This window comes from Podarcis muralis, chromosome 14, assembly GCF_964188315.1.
Source record: "Podarcis muralis chromosome 14, rPodMur119.hap1.1, whole genome shotgun sequence".
Taxonomy (NCBI): domain Eukaryota; kingdom Metazoa; phylum Chordata; class Lepidosauria; order Squamata; family Lacertidae; genus Podarcis; species Podarcis muralis.
In genome coordinates, this window is record NC_135668.1 from 3120808 (window position 1) to 3141902 (window position 21095).

Consider the following 21095-nt stretch of genomic DNA (forward strand, 5'->3'; position numbering starts at 1 on the left):
GGGGCACCATAATGCCTCAGCTGTCTCATGGATGGTTCCAAGTTTGGCTTGTTGGTCAGTTTGAAGTGCTTATATAAAACAGTGGAAGTGGAAATACTTTCCCAGACCACGCCAAGAGTTATTTAAGGATGCTTTGTTTAAAAATACTTGCTGGTTTACTCAGACCACAGTTCCACCCCAATAAACCCTATGTGATTGGTCTATCTTTGAAAATCTCCTCCCTTTTGCCTTCTGGAGAAATAATATTCTAGCTGTTCTTTTAGTGGTCAACAGAATAAACCAAGCCTGGTTGATAAATGCTTTTGGCGGTGCCCTGATTCACGTGGTGTGGGAGCTTTGCCCACTTGTGAGGTGTGCCATGGTTTGACTTTCCTCCTCAAATAAGGAGAGACCCTACTAATAAGCCAATTGTGCAGATGGATCCATAAGTGGAGTGTCTGATACCAAAGATGTGGAGCTTATAACTGACTCCCCTGGAAATGTTTTCATTTACACCACCACGTTTGCAAGCATAACTTCAAGTTGTTGCGACTGAGGCCTGCTTCTCTCACATCACACTCCCAACTCTGACCAGTTACTGGCTTGCACTGGTGGAGCCTTGCAGGCATAAGGTTTACACCAGTGACAGTCTCCTGTCTGTGCAGGATCTGTTTATTTATTTATTTGCAAAAATGCATATGCCACCCACTTTAAGAAAAACATTTCTGTGAATGGCATAAGATCAACAATAAAACTACATCCATAAAATAAACACAAAATATATCACAAATCAGGTGGACGTTACTTGGGAAAGGATCATCTCCTGCCCCTGGGAGAGCCTAGGTGAACGGCTGTGTTTTAAGCAGGTTTTAAGACGGCTTTGGTGCTTGCCTGATGTCTTCCCAAAGTGCATCCAAAAAGGCAGGCCTCACTATATTACAGGCCCTGGACCTAGTGAACATATGACAAACCTCAGGAGCATTTGGCTGAGGACCTAAGGAACTGGAAAGGATTATAAAAGGTAACGGTAAAGGTACCCCTGCCCGTACGGGCCAGTCTTGCCAGACTCTAGGGTTGTGCGCCCATCTCACTCAAGAGGCCGGGGGCCAGCGCTGTCCGGAGACACTTCCGGGTCACGTGGCCAGCGTGACATCGCTACTCTGGCGAGCCAGAGCCGCACACGGAAACACCGTTTACCTTCCCGCTAGTAAGCGGTCCCTATTTATCTACTTGCACCCAAGGGTGCTTTCGAACTGCTAGGTTGGCAGGCGCTGGGACCGAACAACGGGAGCGCACCCCGCTGCGGGGATTCGAACCGCCGACCTTTCAATCGGCAAGTCCTAGGCGCTGAGGCTTTTACCCACAGCGCCACCCGCGTCCCGGAAAGGATTATACTAGCGAAGGTATTCTCAAAGGTAGCTGGTCCCAAGTTGCTTAGGCCTTTATTTGCCAATAGATAACAAGCTACCACAGGAGAAGGTCTCTGCCCACCCATCCGAATCCCCAGCTGTTTCTCTCCTTTCTTCACAGTAGGATTGATACTGATTGTGGAGAGGATCAGGCATTTGTGAAACATCTGCCGTGACTGGCAGTCAACAGGGAATGCCGCCATGCAGTGCTTGCCCATGTTAACGTTCCTGTTCCAGCTTCAAAAAATCTTTCTTTCTTTCTGAGAAGGCATAATAATAACAAAACAAAACAACAATAACAATAACAATTTATTATTTGTACCCTGCCCATCAAACATTAAAAACTTCCTGATACAAGGCTGCCTTCAGATGTCTTATAAAAGTTGTATAGTTATTTATCTCCTTGTCATCTGATGGGAGTGTGTTCCACAGGGCGGGGGTCACTACCGAGAAGGCTCTGTGCAATTTCCTTTGCAACAAACTGCTTTGAAGGCACTCTAGTGCCTCCTAAGAGTCCTCAGGAACCCAATATAAATACAAGATGTTGGTATGAGTTTGTTCTTTATGCTTTGTTTGTTCTTCTGGGCAGAAGTGAAGTTGCCACGTGATGTATGCAAGATTGTAATTTTAAAACATTTTTAAAAATAGTTTTTATTATGCAGGTTTTGTTTTAATTAGTTGCATGCCTTCAAGGATATGCACTGAACTGAAATGCATTTGATGATGAGTAATTAGCAACCAGATAAGACCTAAATTGTAAGTAGGCCCATCTTGCTGCTCTGCTTCCAGTATTTGTTGTCCTTATGACAAGATACTTAAGTTACACCATATAATATAAAACAATACAATACATAAAAGTCTAAAATCAGCTGGCACCTCAAGGCAGCCTCAAGGCAACTCATGTGAATGTTAGGTAGAAAACACTATTTATTATTTGTTTTATTTTATAAAATTTCTTTATCTCTTGACTGTAAGATCTACCCCCCCCCCCCGCCCCAAAGTGGACTACTACAGCTCCCTCCAGCTACAGTAACCTACTAGGAATGCCCAGCTTTTTATATAAGTGTTAACTCATCAGGTGGGGGTTCATGTAAGCAAGCCCCCCCCCCCAAGTGTGAGTGATGGATGAGCGGTGACTCCTGTTTCTATTATAATTTGTATGTGTGACAGGGACTAGAAAGCAGCATCCCTTTCCCTCAATTATCTGGGGAATATGCAAAAGCATAAATCCTCTCCAGATTGGTTCAATGTGTTCGGCCAGAGCCTCAGCTTTTGCCAAATCTGATATGGTGTTGCCACAGAAGTGTGGCTTGCAGTATCTTTACTGTGCTGCCTTGGGACACAGACACCATTCTCTGGTATCCCTGCTGTAATCCAAAGCTCTTTAATAACACGACAAGGAGTAAGAAGCACAGTTTGAGCAGGGAGGAAATGCTTACTAGGTTAGCTAAAGGTCTGCCATTCCTCTCTTTGGTTGCCTTCAAAATATTGGATAGAAAGCAATTTTTTACTCCTTTTAGCGTACTGGACAACAAGCATGGTTTTGCAGTTGACAGGGGCAGCTATTTTGCTGCAAAAGGGGGGGGGGGAGAGCCTGTAGAATTCAGGTTGCTGCAAGAAGACTTTGCCACTTTGCTACTTCCCTAATAAATATGAGGCAACGAGTTCCTATAATCTCCATTTCTCTTGATTGCTTTATTTCCTGCCAGGAACAGAAGAACACTTTGTACAATCTCACCTGCTCAAAAAACCGCATCCCCACCCCTCAACCCCAGTTGAGAGTTTCCATACAGGGTGTTGGTGCAGAGCAAAGTCTCAGCATAATTAATACCCTACGGCATGTTTGTTTCTGTGGTGTTTGTGCAAAGCTTTAGGTTTAGGCTAACTCTATAGGCTGTTTTCCACAAGACACCAAAGGATCTTGTAGCAATTCTTAAGTGCATGATAATATCGCACCTGTGCACACCAAGCATGTTCAGTTCCTGTTTCTAGGCTCATTTACATCTGCCAATTAGAGGGCCTAGTAGATACCATGGTGGGGCAGCTAGGGGGTCACAGGGACATGGCCAATGAGAGCTCACAGGGCATGGCCAAGTTGTCTCAGTTCTTTCCCCATCCTCCTCCTTAGTAAAAAAGGAATGGGCACTTTAACCTTTCACTTTCATCAGTACTTAGCACAGAAGTGCCTTACCTTGGTTGAAAAGGGGGTCACTGCTGTACAATTTCTAATGTGGTTTCATGCTGCAATAACTGTACATTATTCAAGAGTAAGCCCTACTGAGTTCCAATATGAGGATTGCTCCCTCATACGGTATGTATGTGCAGGATTGAAGCCTGAACTGGTTGGTCTTAAAGGTGTCACACACGACTGTTAAAAACGGACCCTATAAATTTTGGACCTATGGGAAAAATATAGGTCTCCTCCACTTTATTCGTTTCTACATCTTTTGTCCAGAATGTGGGATAAAGTGCGGGGGGGTTAAGGGGACAAGGACTTGGGAGGCCAAGGTCAAAATCAGCCACAAAGCTCAGCTTGTGACTTTGTGCCGTTCATGGTCTCTCAGCCTAACCTTCTGCACAGGGTTGTTGATGGAGTGGCTATAAATGTAATACTGATAATACAGAAATATATATAGCAAATATATAAAAAATCAACAATATGAATATGAATTGAAAGCTGTTGCAAAGCAATGATAATGGTTAAGGGAATTCCCCACCCCAGATTACCATTCCAGCTTTAGAAATCACATCCTCCTTGGCAGCACCATTTACTAATCATGGTTGCTATGAAAACACAATCAACCTGATACTTGCTTGGTGCAGTTGATAACATGGTCAGAAGCCCCCGTCACCTTTTGTTCTGGCTGAGAAAATCCAGTGCTCCCTTTACAGTCTCTCACACTTTAGCTTGAGCTAATGGAAAAGTTCAGGTGTATCCATTGCCAGGCTACATGTGCAACTGCACACAGGGGGAAAGCAAAATGCAGGACGTTTTGCATTCTGCACAGGGTCACAGAAGAAATCAGTTCCCCTCACCCTGGCAGAAGGGAGCAGTGATTTGACAGAATGGAACAGCCTCACATAACCACCTGAAATGAACTTTGGAAGGCTTTCGCTGAAGGCAATGTGACCTGAACCTTTCAAAGGGGCAAGGAGGGCGCATTCTTATGTTTGCATTTTACCAACAAATCAGAGGTAGCTCTGTCAGTCAATTAGAAAAGCCAATATCATAGCAATACAGAGCCATATTCCCCAAATGCCCTGCATTCTTTTGCTTACTATCCGGAAGCCTTCTGGGAACCTTAAATATTTGCTCACAATTTTGTGATTCTGCAGTTGGCTTTAATTAAACCTACTGCACTTCATCTGCTGTTGGATCACTGCCCTATCTTGTCTGGGAAAGGCGAATGTGACGTGCCCAGAGATCTTCATCACGTGCTGGAACAGAGTATGATTTTGCAGAAGGTCTAGTAATGGCCCCCCAGCCACAAGGGGAAAGGGATGAGCCATTGCTGCTGCTGCTCCTGTGAGTGCTGGAAGGAAGGCCGCTCCCTGCTGCAAGGCCCATTTCCACCTGGCCCAGGGGGCGGGGCCCAGACTCACCTGGAACAGCTAAAAGTGGCTCCTGGGAGGCTGAAGGGACATTGCTGGAACAACTCTGGGGTTGGGGAAACTGGCTAAAATGTTTTAAAATGTTTTAAACAGTTTTAATTTTGGTTCCTCTGTTTTGTTTTTGTTGGGTTGGTGTTGGCTAAATAATGTTTAGTTGGGGTTGGCGGTTACTTTAATTTGGGTATAACTGTAAACTGTTATTGTTATTATTGTTAGTGTCTTCTTTATTGGTTTGCTTGTATAAGGTATTTTGTTTTTTAATGTTTGATGTTTTGTTGTGCTTTTATATATGTTGTAAGCTGCCCAGAGTGGCTGGGGAAACCCAGCCAGATGGGTGGGGTATAAAATTAAAAATAAGTATGGTTGGTCCTAGCAGTAATGGCGAGCACGTCTGCCCCCTTGGAAGAAACAGGTGATTCAGACAAGAAGGTCAAGTAAGAGTAGCCAAGCTGGTCTTACTAATATTTATTTTTATCTATTCATCTTATGGGTAGGAGAAAACACTGGCAACTTGATGGATATTCTTCTTTCCTACATTAAAGCTTGTTGTACATTCAGCTTCTGTGGTCTGATTTGATTAAAACTGTAGAGTGCTAGTTGAATTAGGGAAAACATGCCTGATATAATTCAAGGGGCAAGTGGGACTGACAACCTCATCACGCCTCCTCATTCATCTCCCTGTCAAAACCCGACGCATGAACCGCATGAATTACTTCTTCTCCTGTGCAAAAAGCAGCTCAATAGGAAAAGGCAATCTGGCTAAGAAAGAAGAGAGCTAAACAATGGATGTTGAGGGAAAGCCACTGCTGGATGTGATCTCATAAGTTGCCGGGAAGCAATGAGACAGGAACGATATCCAGTGAAATTAACAAAAAGCAGGGTTATGGTCTTCATGGAACCCATAATGTATTTCTTTTTTAAAAAATCCCCTCATCCACCTGCGAGACTCTGATATGGGATGTAAAATAAGGTTGTTCTTTTTTAAACTTTATTACTAAACTTTGGAATTAATATCTTGGGATCTAATGGTAAAGTTTGGATGGTGAAGCTGTAATGCTTTAGGATGCGGTTCCTGATGAGCTACCTTCTCCCCTATGTACCTGCCCACTAAGATCACCTACAGAGACCTTCTCTTGCTGTACCCAGACAGACTTGAGAACTTCCGACCCAGGGAGGGTTGCTGGCATTTTGCCACTGTGTTGAGGCCCGCTTGTTAAGCAAGCTCAGAGGCTGAATTTAATTCCTTACTTATTGCAATTATATGCAGCCTTTCTGGTTTTAAAGTGCTTTTAAAGTGCTTAACAGCTTTTTTAAAAGTGCTGTTTGTTTTTTATTTTTGTAAGCTGCCTTGAAATACAGGAGAAATGACAGGGTCTATTTTTTTATTTTTTTTTGTAGAAAGTGATGAATAAGTGTAACAACAACAGAGTTTTATGTATGGGTACCTTAAAGCAATATGACTAAATAGCACCATAATTTGCATACAGTTGGATGAGAAAAATGGAGAAGTCTTGCTTCCTGTTGAACAGAAACTTCTACTGAGAGCACGCAGGTGGGGGCTGGTGGGTATCTGGGTGCACCTCTGCTGGCTCAGAGGGGTTTGCACTGGTTAAGACAAAGCAAGAGACCTCCAGCTTCCCAGACTATCCCTATACTTTTATCACTACGCTGACCTCCCCCCCGCCCCCCTTTAATGTTTATCTAGACTGGTAAGTATAAGGTTCCATCCTCTTTACAACTTCCTGCTCCTCCTCTCACACTTTTTCTGGACCTTGAGGTGATAGTTAATCTTGGATCTTTCTTTTGAGAGCAAAGGAGGGAAGCATGGATTCTTGGCGCCTCCAACTAGATAGGTAGCTAGGACTATAGAACGCTTCCCTATTGAGAATGTAGTTCAGGGATAGGCAACCTAAGGCCCGGGGGCCGAATGCGGCCCAATCGCCTTCTCAATCTGGCCTGTGGACAGTCCAGGAATCAGCGTGTTTTTACATGAGTAGAATGTGTCCTTTTATTTAAAATGCATCTCTGAATTATTTCTGAGGCATAGGAATTCGTCCCTCCCCCCCCAAAAAAAATATAGTCCGCCCCCCCCACAAGGTCTGAGGGACGGTGGACCGGCCCACGGTTGGAAAAGGTTGCCGCCCCTGATGTAGTTCCATTAGTAAACATAACCTTTCTTACTTTATACCAAGACTCAGTCTGAATACTTTCCAACTAAAGGTGTTTTCCAAGCAAGGATTCATTTAACTAAACTAACTTCTGCTGCTGCATATAAAGTCTGCATCCTAAGCAGGGCTTGGCAGCATTCCTATGCAGAAAACCCACGAACTCTCTCAGGGATCCAGTGCCTCACCTTTAAATTCCTCTATCCATTTCAGTTTGTCAGGAACCCACTTTCATTATTTTAGCCCCCAGTTTACTGTTATTTTATTCATTTTTGGATTGAAGAGTTTTCCATTTTCTTGAGCATTTAATAAAATCTGATTGTCTTGCTGCTGCTCCTGCTGCTGCTACGATGCTGGGAAATGTGAATAGGACTAGGCTGCAGCTTTTGTTTTGTTATTATTTTAAAATGCTGTAAGCTGCCTGCCTCCAGAGTCTTTCAGGGTAGCAACATTTTAATGAAATAATAATAAAATAAATACGGCTATTTCATAGTCTCTCTTTCTCTCTCTCAACAGGCGAGAGGCCTTTTGAATGCCGTTGGGAAGATTGCAACAAAAAGTTTGCCCGTTCCGATGAGCTGGCGCGGCATTTCCGCACTCACACTGGAGAGAAAAAGTTTGGCTGCCCTCTCTGCGAGAAGCGATTCATGCGCAGTGACCACTTGACGAAGCATGCCCGCCGCCACAGCAACTTCCACCCCAGCATGCTCAAGAGGAGGAGCGGCAGCAGCTCCCGGACAGGATCCGTCAGTGACTATAGCCGTTCAGATGCATCTAGTCCCACCATCAGTCCTTCCAGCTCCCCGTAGACCTGCCTGCACTGGATGCCAGCACTTTGCTCTTATCATTTTATAGATATCATTTTTGGAGTTTTATTTGCCTTGCACATTTTGCTTATTCCCCCACCCCCACCCCACTATCTTTTTTTCTTTCTTTTTTATACATCGTTTCTCCAGCAGATTATCTCTGGCACAATGGAACTAACACTGATGAGCCTCTTCTCCATCTTCTGCCAGCAATTTTTCTTCCTGGTCAAGATTTTCAGTTATTTTGTCTGCCAGCCTTCACTCTCCAGAGCCTTAAGAAGGATGTTCCTGTTAATTGTTTTTAAATATATCTATATGTGTGTATATTTTTTAAAAAATACCTTTGCTCAGGTGTCAAAGCAAATTTTATAAAAAAGAAGTTACAAAAGAGGAATGTCTAATTGAACTGGATTGACTTTCCAACACTCCACAACCTCCTCTCAACTTTCTCAGGGATAAGTATTTATGTAACACAGTAAGTACAATGAAGACACACTCTCTGCAGCCTCAGCTGGCAAACAGATCTGCACTCAGAATGAGTGGGGCCGAGTTCTTCCACTCACCGAGGAGGAAACCAGCGCTGGACTTCGCACTCAAATGGTTTGGTTTCACATTTGCTATAGATACGTTTGGGGAATCAGGACCATATATGGCATGCCCCCTGGATGACTTCATTAAATCCCTCTCCCTGCCCCCACCCCGTCAATGTCATTTCATACCAAGGTGATTTTACCACATCAACTTCCTGCTGCAGAAACCTTGTCTATAAAGTTCGATAGAGTCCTACCTTCCCTGTGGGGGCGGGTTGAGGGGATTTTTAAAAAAACTAATGAACTCGATGCCTTTATCATTCCCACCCACCCCCAAATATAGGGAAATGTATTTACACTGGGGAACAATGCATTTAAGTTCAAAATGGCAAGTTTGTGGATTTTAGGCATTACGGATTTGTTTTCCAGGGTTCTCCTGTAAAATGCCCTATGGAATAAGTGAGGCTTCTGCAGAAGAACTTCTCAGAGGCTTGTGAGCCCCACGCTGTCCCTGAGCTTGTCTGTGTTGCTTGCTCATCTGTCACGTGGCCACCAAACATAGGTGCCTAGACTGTATCAACTTGAACTATTTTATCTTATGCAGGGGGTGGGGTGGGGGTGGGGAGCAACATTGGGAAACTGTTTATATAAAGTTTCATCAAAGCTTTATCCAGGTACTTGTTATAAAGACCCTTGGTTTTACATTGCTTCAAAGCAGAGGCTTCCATATAACACTGCACTGTAGCTATTTGGTCAGTAAGTAACAATTGAAACCAAGCAGTAGTAATCAGAAAATGGTCTCTTATTAGGAAAGGGTAAAAAGAGAGAGCAGAACTTGCATCTAGAAAGTGTTACAAACATGGTGTTTTAGCTCAACAGCACTCCGTATTTCTCCCACACTCGCATCCCATGGGTGTATGGTTTGACTGGGCATGGATAAGAGAACCCCTCTCCCAGCCAGCTAGTCCAGGGTTCCCAGATGGACGTCCCACTCTCTTGGCTACCACAGTGGAGATCAATCTGCCACGTTACTTGCCTAATATCTGTAAGAAAATCTCTCTCAGTCACAGCTGGAGGGGCCAACTGGCCACATCCTGAAGTGCCTGGGTGGGAGATTTGTGGCCATTTCAAAAATAGGCACCTCACCCCAGCAAGAGAGATTTGTGTGCATAAAGAGCCTTCCACCTGCATTACTGGAGTGGAGGCACATCTTGCTAAAACTGGCTTGGTGCACAGATCTATCTCGGGTCACCCATTGTTAAACACTTACAGTTGGGTCAAGTTCTAGGTTTATAAATGCAAACTTTTTAAAACCAGCAATTGGTCTATGCATTGCAAAGTGCTTGGTTGGTTCTGAAGCTGTATATTAAACATTCAGGGTTTTTTCTTTGTAATTTTCCATTATTATTATTATTATTATTATTATTATTATTATTATTATTATTATTTTACTGTAAATGATGAATGCAGTTGATTGTAGCACACCTAAACAAACTCCACAACCCCAAACTGCTGTTTACAACAAGTATACTGTATCTACATTCCAAATGTGTCCTGCTTTCCAGTAATCCCATTTTGCCACCTCTTTAACACCCCCCCCCAAAAAAAACCAACAACATCGTTTCTAGGTACATACAAAGATTGCTCTAAGTACAAGGTTCTCTCTCTAATGAACTGTGCTAAAAAAACCTACAAAAAAACACAGGTCAAAATTTAGATATTTCTGTATTTTATGGCACTAGTTTCAAAGTTCACATTTTCATTAACATTTCCAACTTCATTCAGCTATAAACCGCGCTAGCCAAGGCTTTTGGTGTGGATTTATAACTACAGGCAGGAACACCACATCAATTTGGCTACTATTATGTGCAAAATCTTGCTTCTTTTGTATAATGAGTTGCCTTACCTCTATAGCTTTGCAGGGACTGGCCAAGTAAAGCTACTCAGATATAGGAAATTCACATTTCAGATAATTTTCATCACTAAGACTGGGGGTAGGTATTGGGAAATATCCAGCACAACTAAGAAGGAACATAAATTACCTATAAAAAGGCACACACACTAGGAATATAGCTAGTCAGCAACAGAGATTGGTTTTTTAATAGGTAGGGGAAAGTATTTATTTTCATAGTTGGTAGGATATGAAGGACTGCAAAATCTAATCTAACCATATCACCTGTTAATAAAAACCACTTAAAAGAGCATTACTATTTCTCACAGAGAACAACCTCTCTCTTTTCTTTGACGAGCAGTGTGAAATTGCAATAATAAAAGGTACTATGCACTAGTAAATTTCCTTTGAATCATGGCCAACGCACAAGTAAGCTGAGCTGATGCTTAGAGTGGCAATATTTTGAAGGGTGCAGAATGAAGCTGCATGTGATCCATAGAGGATGCAATGCTTGATCCAAGAGTTATACCAAAGAGTTAATGCTGGTGCAGGTGATCTGGTTGTGGAGCATTGCCAGCCTCACATCAGTTATTTGAGTAGGAGTGCTTACGCTAGGGGACACAATGGGGTCCATCTAATCCAATATGACTCTCCTTGGTCTTTTCCATCTCTGATAACCTGAGATGCCAGGGACTGAATCTGGCATTCTTTGCACATGCAAAGTGTGTGTTCCTCCATTAAGCTTTGCAGCCTCTTCATGAGAATTGCTTAGATAAGTAGAAAAATACAGGCAACTCTCTTAAACCTAATCTCAATGTAGCCTACAAGTACATATGGGTCAGGACTGTCACCTAGATATGTAAACAAAAGGGAAAGTGTTGCATATATATTTGGGATAATTTCTAATTTGGGATTTGGAGGGTTCATGCAGATTGCTTCTGACATTCTTCTGAGATACTTAAAAAACAATTTCCGTTCTTTACAGTTTCATAAATAATAGTAAACATACACCAAAACACTCAGGGTTTCTCTGGTGACAGAGAGGACACAAAACCTCATTTCAGCCCTGCTGGCAACTGTTTGGCTACTCGTGTAACTTGCATCTAGTTTGCTCATACCAGCAAGACATGAAGGCAGATGCAGTTTCCTCATTCATGAATGTGTGTGTTTTCTTTTTATCTCAAAATATTGGATTATATGTAGTTATCTGTAAAGTTATCAAGACCTCCTGAGCAACCCCCCAAGCATTAATATTCTCAGGCTTTTCAGCTCAATAGCACATTTTGCAAAAAGAAAAGAAAACTTGCTGTGTATTGGTGTCATGTGCAGATGCATAACTGACCCAAGAGATGAATGACTCCATTTCTGCACTCAGGAGAGTGTATTGTCAGGTTACCCTTTTGCCCTTGTGTAAGGAGAAACAGGTATATTCTGTTCATTTTACACCAGCAACCTCATTTTGCTGTGTTGGCACAGTCATAGAGTGATCTGCAGTATTGTAATGCAGCCCGTTAAGCAATATAGAGATGCTTCCACAGAGCATCTAAGTGCATATGTGCTTGGAACAGATAAATTCAGATAAATATTAAGAAGTGGTAGAGACTCTATGGCAGGGGTGGGGAATCATCTTCCATCTTAGATATTACTGAACTACAACTCCCATCAGCCCCAGAAGGCAGGACTGATGGTCAGGGTGATGGGAGTTGTGGCTCAGCAACATCTAGAGGTCCAAAGGTTCCCTCTGGACTGTGCTAAAAAATGAACAGTCCTTCTAATAATAAGTCTCACCCACCCCCACTCAAAATCCCTGGTGGATCTGCTGCTTCATCTGAATCTGAATCTAACCAATGGCAACAATTGAGGCTGGTTTATGCTGGGCTTTATGATAATCTGGTTCCAGCTGCCTGACTAGGCAAAGGTGACTGGAAAATACTTGTCTACACAAATAGTAGGTCACAAATAGAGCTTGTCTACACAAATAGTAGGTCAGGTGGTTAAGGGTTTGAGAGGGTCATAGGTAAAATGTCCCTTGGTGTGCCCTCTTCTGACAGGCACTCCTAGCTGTGCCAGGTAGACAGGTCTAGCCAGCCTTTACCTTTCCCCACAAAAGGCATTCCATAGCCCTAAATGTTAGGGCTATTATATCAAGCTAATCTAGTTTTGTGTGAGAAGGGAAGATTTGTTAAGATTACTGGAGTCTTACTGGATCATGCCAATACCTAGTATCTAGTCCATTGTTCTGTTCTCACAGGGACCACCCTGATACCTAAAGAGGACAGGAACACTGGGAGAACTGAACAAACAGTCACCCACCCCAGACCTGCAATCTGAAGGGGCTGAAATGGTAGAGTTTTAAAGAAGCCAGCTGTTGGCTGCTACCATGAAGAACAGAATATGGACATGGATACTGGTGCCCAGTTGTATCAGCAGGGCCATTGGTTTGATGGTTCTGATAGTTTTATGAAGCATAGTGAGTTCCTGGGTCGCCAGCCACAATTTGTATTGAGCCATGATGGGCCATGACCCTCATATGCATTCCAGAGCATTCAGGGGAATAATTGCCCTGCAAAAACACACTGCAAAGAACAGAGTGCATTTCTCAAAACAAAAGCACATTGTACCTCCTCTTCCATCACAACCCACTTGTTTTGCATAGTGAGTTGCCATACCTCTATAGGCTTGCAGAGACTGGCCAAGAAGCTGGGCTGATGACTAGAGAAACTCTAAGCAAGAGGGCTTTATGCTACGGGAGGCCCCGATTCCCCCCATCTAGCTTTTGCTTCGTCATTTGTTATTTGGTAGCTGTTTACAATGGTGTCCTGGGAATAGTGTATGGTAATGTATATTTATAAGTGAACACACACCTGTGCCTGATGGCTTTCTGTATTTTACACACATTTTAGTGTAAAACATCATGCCTTCATCTCACAATAACTTTGAGCCCTGCAGCCTTCTGCTGGTTCTTAAAAGCCTTAAACACTTGGTGTGCTTTGTAATATAGGCTAAGTGCAGTGCTTTGGGGGGGGGGGGTACGCAGGGGTACGCATACCCCTAAACATTTTGTGAATCTTTGTACTCTTGTCCATTTACTGTATTTATTTTTCGCGATTCAAACTATAAAATTGTGATTTTCTAGAGTCAAAATGAGAGTACCCCTAAACACTTTTTTAAAGAAAAAAAAAAGCACTGGCTAAGTGTCATGTTTAGGATCAGTTTCCACAACATGGAACACAAAGGTTCTCACCCACTTTAGGCAATTAGCATTCATACCTAGCTTAATCCAAGCAATAATGATCAGAGTTCTAGAAGTTAAGTCGTGTGTGTTAAGCATGCTTCTTGAAAAAAAGTTTTATGTAGCCAAGCATAAGGAAAACAAACTTCGTGTATGACTATAAAGCTTGTCTTCTCATAATCATTTATTCTGCAAATTTAAACAGGCAACTGCATACACACACTGATTTCCTGATGTGCTATTACTCCCAAGTAGAACTTGAACACTGCAAAAATAAAAATGGGAGTAATCCACTGGGAATTTCTTTGCAGGTTACCACCAGAGGCCAGGATGCACTATCACCCGAACCAAGTCTTTAAGCTCTTCCTGCAAAGCGAGGGCAGTAAAGGTAGTTTGCAATCATGGCTGGACTTTCCACCATGGTGTTAGTAGGAGTTACCTGCCACATGATCAAGTCAAGAAGAAAGGTTCAGTTTAGCCTTGACCTGAAATATTGTTTGTTTTTGTTTATTTGTTTGACGCATGGGGGTGTTCAAACATGCAGCTCCCACTCCCACTTATGGCCTGAAAGTGGTGCAGTCCAGGAAATAAGTTTAACCCTTGGTTTGGGTGATGGTATCAACTAGTCGCTATTGAACTAAAACTCTCCGTGACTTGACTTTGGATATATAGGAGGTCTTGCTGGGGCCATGCGCCCCTTCTGTTTACCAGGCTGCCTGGCAGAGAGCTGTCTGATAGCCTCCTATATGTTGGGGATAGGAATGTGTTTATTTCTCCCCAGTGAATCCAAATACAGTATATATAGCAATGTTTTTTCCCCACAACTGAGTGGGAATATCTTCATAACAACTCTGGGTATTTATTTCATTACAATGAATGATGTGCCTGCCCAAAATTTCTGGGCACATATTGCTTTGAATATTGGAGAAGTGGAACATTCATCTGTGGCTTGGGGCTGGTCTACATATTACTCTAAACACACCAAAGTGCCTATAGGTTATAACCTTTGTCCCTTTATGATCACAACATATCGCATCATCAAGAAGCATATTCTCTTCCACATCATCTGGGGTGCATCACTAACAGCACAGCACCTACTGGGGCTGATGCATTCGGACCAACACCAGCACCTTCCACAGCGTGGAGAAGCCCCATGTGAAGAGGAAGTAGGATGTGGCTACTGGTACAACATGCCATTCATCTAGGGATGAACACTTGGCTCTCATTCCTAGGCTTGCCTTTCCCATTGCCTCCTCAGTATTTGTAACCATCCCTTCCCCTGCCCTTTGGCACCACCCAGCACTGTCAAAATCAGATTGTAAGTGGGGATCTGCGAAAATGTTGCCGTGTCTCCTCCACTCCTGACAGGGGTGTTTCTGTCCAGGGCTCTTCCTGGCCTGGAACAGGAGCCTTGCTATGAGATGATGTTTCGGGAGAAACATCACCCTCCAGAAACCTCCCCTTGCTAAAAGGCTCAAGCAGCAACACAGAGGTGCTTCTGCATGGTAAATGCAATGTGTAGACCACCTCCAGGTCCTATGTCTGTTGAAGCCACAACTGTGTATACTGCTTTTAGTTACTTGTACATATATACTGAAATCTTTGTGAGATTACAGGAATGAAAGTATGTGAATATCACATGTTTACATACATATCTTCACTTTGAGGGTGAAAAATGGCAGCACTTGCCACCACTTCACTCTCCTCCGTTTTCTGAGCAGCACCTCAAAGCTTTCATGGGTCATGTTTTTTGGATTTTTTAAATGAATCACTACATCAAAGTATTGCAGTTGTACAGTCATATGTTGATCTCTATTTGCTCTACTGTAATATTTTTTTAAATGTTATTTTGTACTGCATAGATTTATATATTGTGACAATGTTCCTAATCAACAAACAGAAAAGACAGACAACTAACAAATGTCAAATGTCAACTTGTATGCATGATTAGTGATGTTTGCATTTCTAAATAAAATTAATGATTAAGACGGAGGCATTTATCCATTTCCTCCAACATAACATAGAGAGTGTATCTGTACCATAAACTGTTCCCTCTTCCAAAAACCCCCAGGGAACTTAAACTTGGGATCTGGGGGCGGGGGGGGGGCAGGTTAGGGATCCACCAGAAACTCTCCTGCACACATTCCATTGAGAGCAATGGGGACTCAACTCACATCCCTTCCCTTCAATGGGACCTGCACAGGAGAACTTCCAGATGGATTATGCTGAAACACTAGATCTGGCATTCTTTTCACTGAACATATTAGCATATTTGAACCTTTAGACTACATACATTTACATTTAAATGTACCTACCAGGAAGTAAATTCCCTTGCACTCAGTGGGACCTACTTCCAAGTAAAATGCTTAGAGTTGTGTTGCTGGTTGAGATAAAAGCAACATGAAAAGCAAAGCCATCTTTTTGAAAGTTGCTTCTCAGGAAATGCATTGGCACATGCTTTCTCAACTGTCACTGCCCAGATACAATAATGTTAGAGGTTTCCACACCCAAACGCCCACACATAGGACTGCATATACGGTTGGCAGGTAGTTTAATGGGAGTGTCTGCCTTTCCCTTGACTCAACGCTTTATCATTAACTCTGCAGAGACTTGGCCTGGATCCATCTATGCAGGAGATAATGAATGTGGGGTTGACAATGTAGTGTTCCATAAGGTTAACTGTGCCTCTGGTTTGCAAGGAAACAACCCTGGAGTGTGTCCACCTACAGATCACTGGAGACTAATTAAAGCTACAATAACACAACCTCACAGGAAAGAATAATGGCGCAGAGGAACAGAGACTGAAGCACAATGGAAAAATCAATGTACACTATGCAAAAGGGTTGGCATTGTTTCCCAGCTTTGCACAAAAGGAACCCACCCACTGAATTTTGTTCTTGAACAGCACTCAAGTGTACTAAACACCACCTGACACTATCTATGCTACAAACATTTACCGTACAGTGGTACCTCGGGTTACATACGCTTCAGGTTACAGACTCCACTAACCCAGAAATAGTGCTTCAGGTTAAGAACTTTGCTTCAGGATAAGAACAGAAATCGGGCTCTGGCGGTGCAGCGGCAGCAGCAGGCCCCATTAGCTAAAGTGGTGCTTCAGGTTAAGTACAGTTTCAGGTTAAGAATGGACCTCCGGAACGAATTAAGTACTTAACCCGAGGTACCACTGTACATCAGATTTATACCCATTTAACCACTCTGGTTTCCTTTGAAGAATCATGGGAATTCAGTGGTTAAGTGAGAAGTCCAAGCATTGTTTGTTAGAGCATACTATATCTTCACCCCTCGTGGAACCATAGTTCCCAGGATGCCCTGGGAAAAGGATATGAATGCTAATCCCATTTAGTCTTGTAGTGTAGCAAATACTCACTAAAAAAAAATGCACTCCCCTGCCTTCAGTAGTAATTGGCAGTAGCCCAACAACTCACTCTCTTATTTTTTATTGGATTTACATTTGTATTTGTTTAAACCTATTTATAACATCATATCATACTCAATATGTCCAGAGTAACCATTTTATATTGGTAACTGTTTTATATTGATTCCAGTACAGAATAAATGGTGCTCTTGCCTATTGAAATGCCTAAATCATTTGAGCTCTTCTCTCCCATGTTTATAACCGATTATTTTATTAATCAGCATAATGACTCAACCTTCCTTAGCCACTGATCAACTGTAGGATCAGTATCACTTCCCTAAGGCTTGATTACCATCGCTCTTGCAGCTATTAACGTAAGGTACCAAGACATTCATATTTTATCGTGCCATGTCTTTCACATATCCAAGAAGCATTCTAATTAGCCTCATTTGTAGATCACCTAGCAACTCATTCTGATGGGTCCTGTTTAGAAGTGGCTGACCACAAATGGACAAAGATTAACTGCTGGTGTTCTCTGTTCATGTGGGGGGAAAGTAAAACCAAATGTTGTGTGAAGGGACATGCACAAATCGGCTTCCTAGCACATGCACCTAATGCAAATAAAACCCAGAATGAACTTGTACAATTCTTCAGGTATTGTGCAATACATACCTTCCATAACATGGAGATTACATTCTGAATTAGGGAACCTAATAAACTGATCAAAGAAGCATAAAGCATCCAGAGGGTTGTGTGAATCAGTGGCACTTTCCTCTTACATTTTCTCTTTAAACTTCTGTGTGGGGCTCAGTGGTGGAGCATATGCCCATGCTGCCCAGGGCAGGTGCGCTCCTGAGGGGGGCAGGGCATGGGGCATGCTCCCGAGGGGGGGCGTGGAGGGTGCCCTCCCACGCGCCACAGTTCAGGATAGGAGAGGGGCGGGAAAGCTGTTGCTCACTCTCCGCAGCCCGGCCAGATATGATCCGGCAACAGAGCTGCTGTGGCCAGGTGCACCTCCCCATGGCTGAGGAGGGCTGCTCTCTGCTGCTGGGTCAGAAGAGCTGCTGCCGCCGGGCACGAGGTGTGCTGCCCACTCGACTGCCATTTTGTCCCCCCTCAGTCATGACACCCGTGGTGGACCGCACCCACTGCACCCCCCTTCCTACGCCTCTGGTGGGGCTCTACGTGGGGCCACCTTTGAAGGTGACTTGGAAACTACAACTAATCCAGAATGCGGCTACAAGACTGGTGACTGGGAGCGGCTGCTGAGAACACATAACACCGGTCTTGAAAGACCTACTTTGGCTCCCAGTACGTTTCCAAGCACAATTCAAAGTGTTGGTGCTGATCTTTAATGCCCTAAATGGCTTTGGCCCTGCATACCTGAAGGAGTGCCTCCAACCCCACTGTCTAGCGCGGACACTGAGGTCCAGCGCCGAGGGCCTTCTGGTGGTTTCCTTACTGCAAGAAGTGAAGTCACAGGGAACTAGGCAGAGGGCCTTCTCGGTAGCGGTGCCTGCCCTGTGGAATGCCCTCCCTTCAGATGTTAAGGAGATAAATAACTACAACTTTTAGAAGACACCTGAAGACAGCACTGTATTGGGAGGTTCTTTATGTTTGATGTCTTACTGTGTTTTAATTTGTTGGAAGCCACCCAGATTAGCTGGGGTAAACCCAGTCAAATGGGTGGCATATCATCATCATCATCATCATCACCACCATCAGAACTTCTGATGTCTAGTTCTGTCCTCATTGGACAGCAATGTCCCCTAATGAGGGCTTCCAATGATGCCAAAGAACCTCCTCAGGCTGCGTTTTTCACATAATTACATCTTTACCAAATGTACTTAATACTTAATACTTTTACACTGCGTATTCTGAGGGTGGATACAGACTACCATTTCCCCATGCTTCTGAACCTGTGTGGTAAAATCCCCCAATTGTGGAATGCTCTCTCCAGAGAAGCTCGCCTTGCGCCATCATTACACGTCTTTAGGCACCAGGCCTCTTTACCCAGGCTTATGGCTATTAAGTAATCTATGGCTTGTGAAAGTGTGGGGGAGAGGACTGTTATTACAGAATAAAAGAATCATAGAAGTGTAGAGTTGCAAGGTACCCCAAGGGTCATCTAGTCCAACCCCCTGCAATGCAGGGATCTCAGCTAAAGCATCTGTGATAAATGGCCAGCCAACCTCTGCTTAAAAACCTCCAAGGAAGAAGAGTCCACCACCTTTCCAGGGAGACCATTCCACTGTCAAACAGCTCTTACTGCCAGAAAGTTTGTCCTGATGCATAGTCAGAATCTCCTTTCTTGTAACTTGAAGCCATGGGTTCAAGTCCTATACTCCAGGGCAGGAGAAAACAAGCTTGCTCCATCTTCCACATGGCAGCCCTTGAGATATTTGAAAATGGCTATCATATCATATCATATATCTCAGTCTCCTCTTTTCCAGCATAAACATTATGATGACTATGTTATTATTAGGCTACCTGTGAGTTTGCTTTTGATTATGTTTTTATCATTAATGTTCTGTAATGCGTTTTTCATGTTGTATACTGCCCTGGGATCTTCTGATAAAGGGTGGTATATAAATTGAAACAACAACAACAACAACAACAACAACAACAACAACAACAACATTCTCTTTACCACTTGGCAGGATGATGATACTCTAAGCCACAACTGATGACCCTATGAAGCTTTCTCTAGTGTCCTGGATAATTTTGCTACACAGCTATGTGTGCTAAAACAGTCATCTGTGTTGGCTCAGGCAAGCAGATTTCAAGTGGCTAAGTGCACACCTGCATGTAAGGAACTAGTACAAAGGTGTTCTTATTGAAGAAAGTAAGGAAGAATGAAAAACTGACTATGGGAGATGGCCAGGGCAGGGCAAGCCTACCTGTGCACCTGGCTCTGTTTAGTACTGTGACCTTCTGTTATCACCTAGCATTAGCAGTAAAGACAGGGAGCCATTTAAAGGTAAAGGTAAAGGTACCCCTGCCCGTACAGGCCAGTCTTGCCAGACTCTGGGGTTGTGCGCCCATCTCACTCAAGAGGCCGGGGGCCAGCGCTGTCCGAAGACACTTCCGGGTCACGTGGCCAGCGTGACATCGCTGCTCTGGCGAGCCAGAGCCGCACACGGAAACGCCGTTTACCTTCCCGCTAGAAAGCGGTCCCTATTTATCTACTTGCACCCGGGGGTGCTTTCGAACTGCTAGGTTGGCAGGCGCTGGGACCGAGCAACGGGAGCGCACCCCGCCGCGGGGATTCGAACCTCCGACCTTTCGATCGGCAAGCCCTAGGTGCTGAGGCTTTTACCCACAGCGCCACCCGCGTCCCTGGGAGCCATTTACAGGCTCCTTAATCCTAACTCAACGTGGAGAAGAGCATAAATGGGAGAGCAGATTTTCTTGGGAAGGGTGCAAAGAAAAACTCAGCTCTTGTTGTGAACCAGGATGGAAGCAACCTGACAAAAAGAACTGACAAAAAGAACTCTGGCACATATGTACATGAGCACACACAAATACAGTGGTACCTTGGGTTAAGTACTTAATTCGTTCTGGAGGTCCGTTCTTAACCTGAAACTGTTCTTAACCTGAAGCACCACTTAAGCTAATGGGGCCTCCTGCTGCTGCCAGAGCATGATTTCTGTTCTCATCCTGAAGCAAAGTTCTTAACCTGAGGTACTATTTCTGGGTTAGCAGAGTCTGTAACCTGAAGCGTATGTAATCTGAGGTACCACTGTATATTATACTTGTGTGGCATTTTAGAAAGCAAGAGGCCCCCCATAGCACCCTGGAAGACGGTTACATAATAATCAACAAGGACTTAATTACTCCGCACAACTAGGAGTGAAAATGCCTACAGAGCATAAGAGCTGCCTCATCAGAACATGAACTAAAATATTAACCTGCTCAACCTGATTAGGTGCCATTAAGGCAGGACGTGCTATGCACCCACTTACTTTTTTTTTGCTCCTGCTTGGAGGAAGCAAATGCTCCTTAGGTGAGAAGGAGGTGTGGTTTTTGATCTGTGTGAAATGTACTGAGGAGAAGGGGGGAAACCCCACTGCTCAGTCTCTTTACCTCATCGTA

General features: G+C 43.6%; 1 protein-coding gene across 1 annotated transcript in view; it reads left to right on the plus strand.

Moving 5' to 3' along the window:
* Positions 1-11628, plus strand: part of KLF13 (KLF transcription factor 13) — a 35174-nt gene extending 23546 nt beyond the window's left edge. Inside the window, exon 2 of the mRNA XM_028706250.2 lies at positions 7682-11628. Coding sequence (XP_028562083.2) covers positions 7682-7974 — 293 coding nt within the window. The 3' untranslated portion in view covers positions 7975-11628. The remainder of the gene's footprint in view (positions 1-7681) is intronic.
* The last annotated feature ends 9467 nt before the right edge of the window (positions 11629-21095 follow it).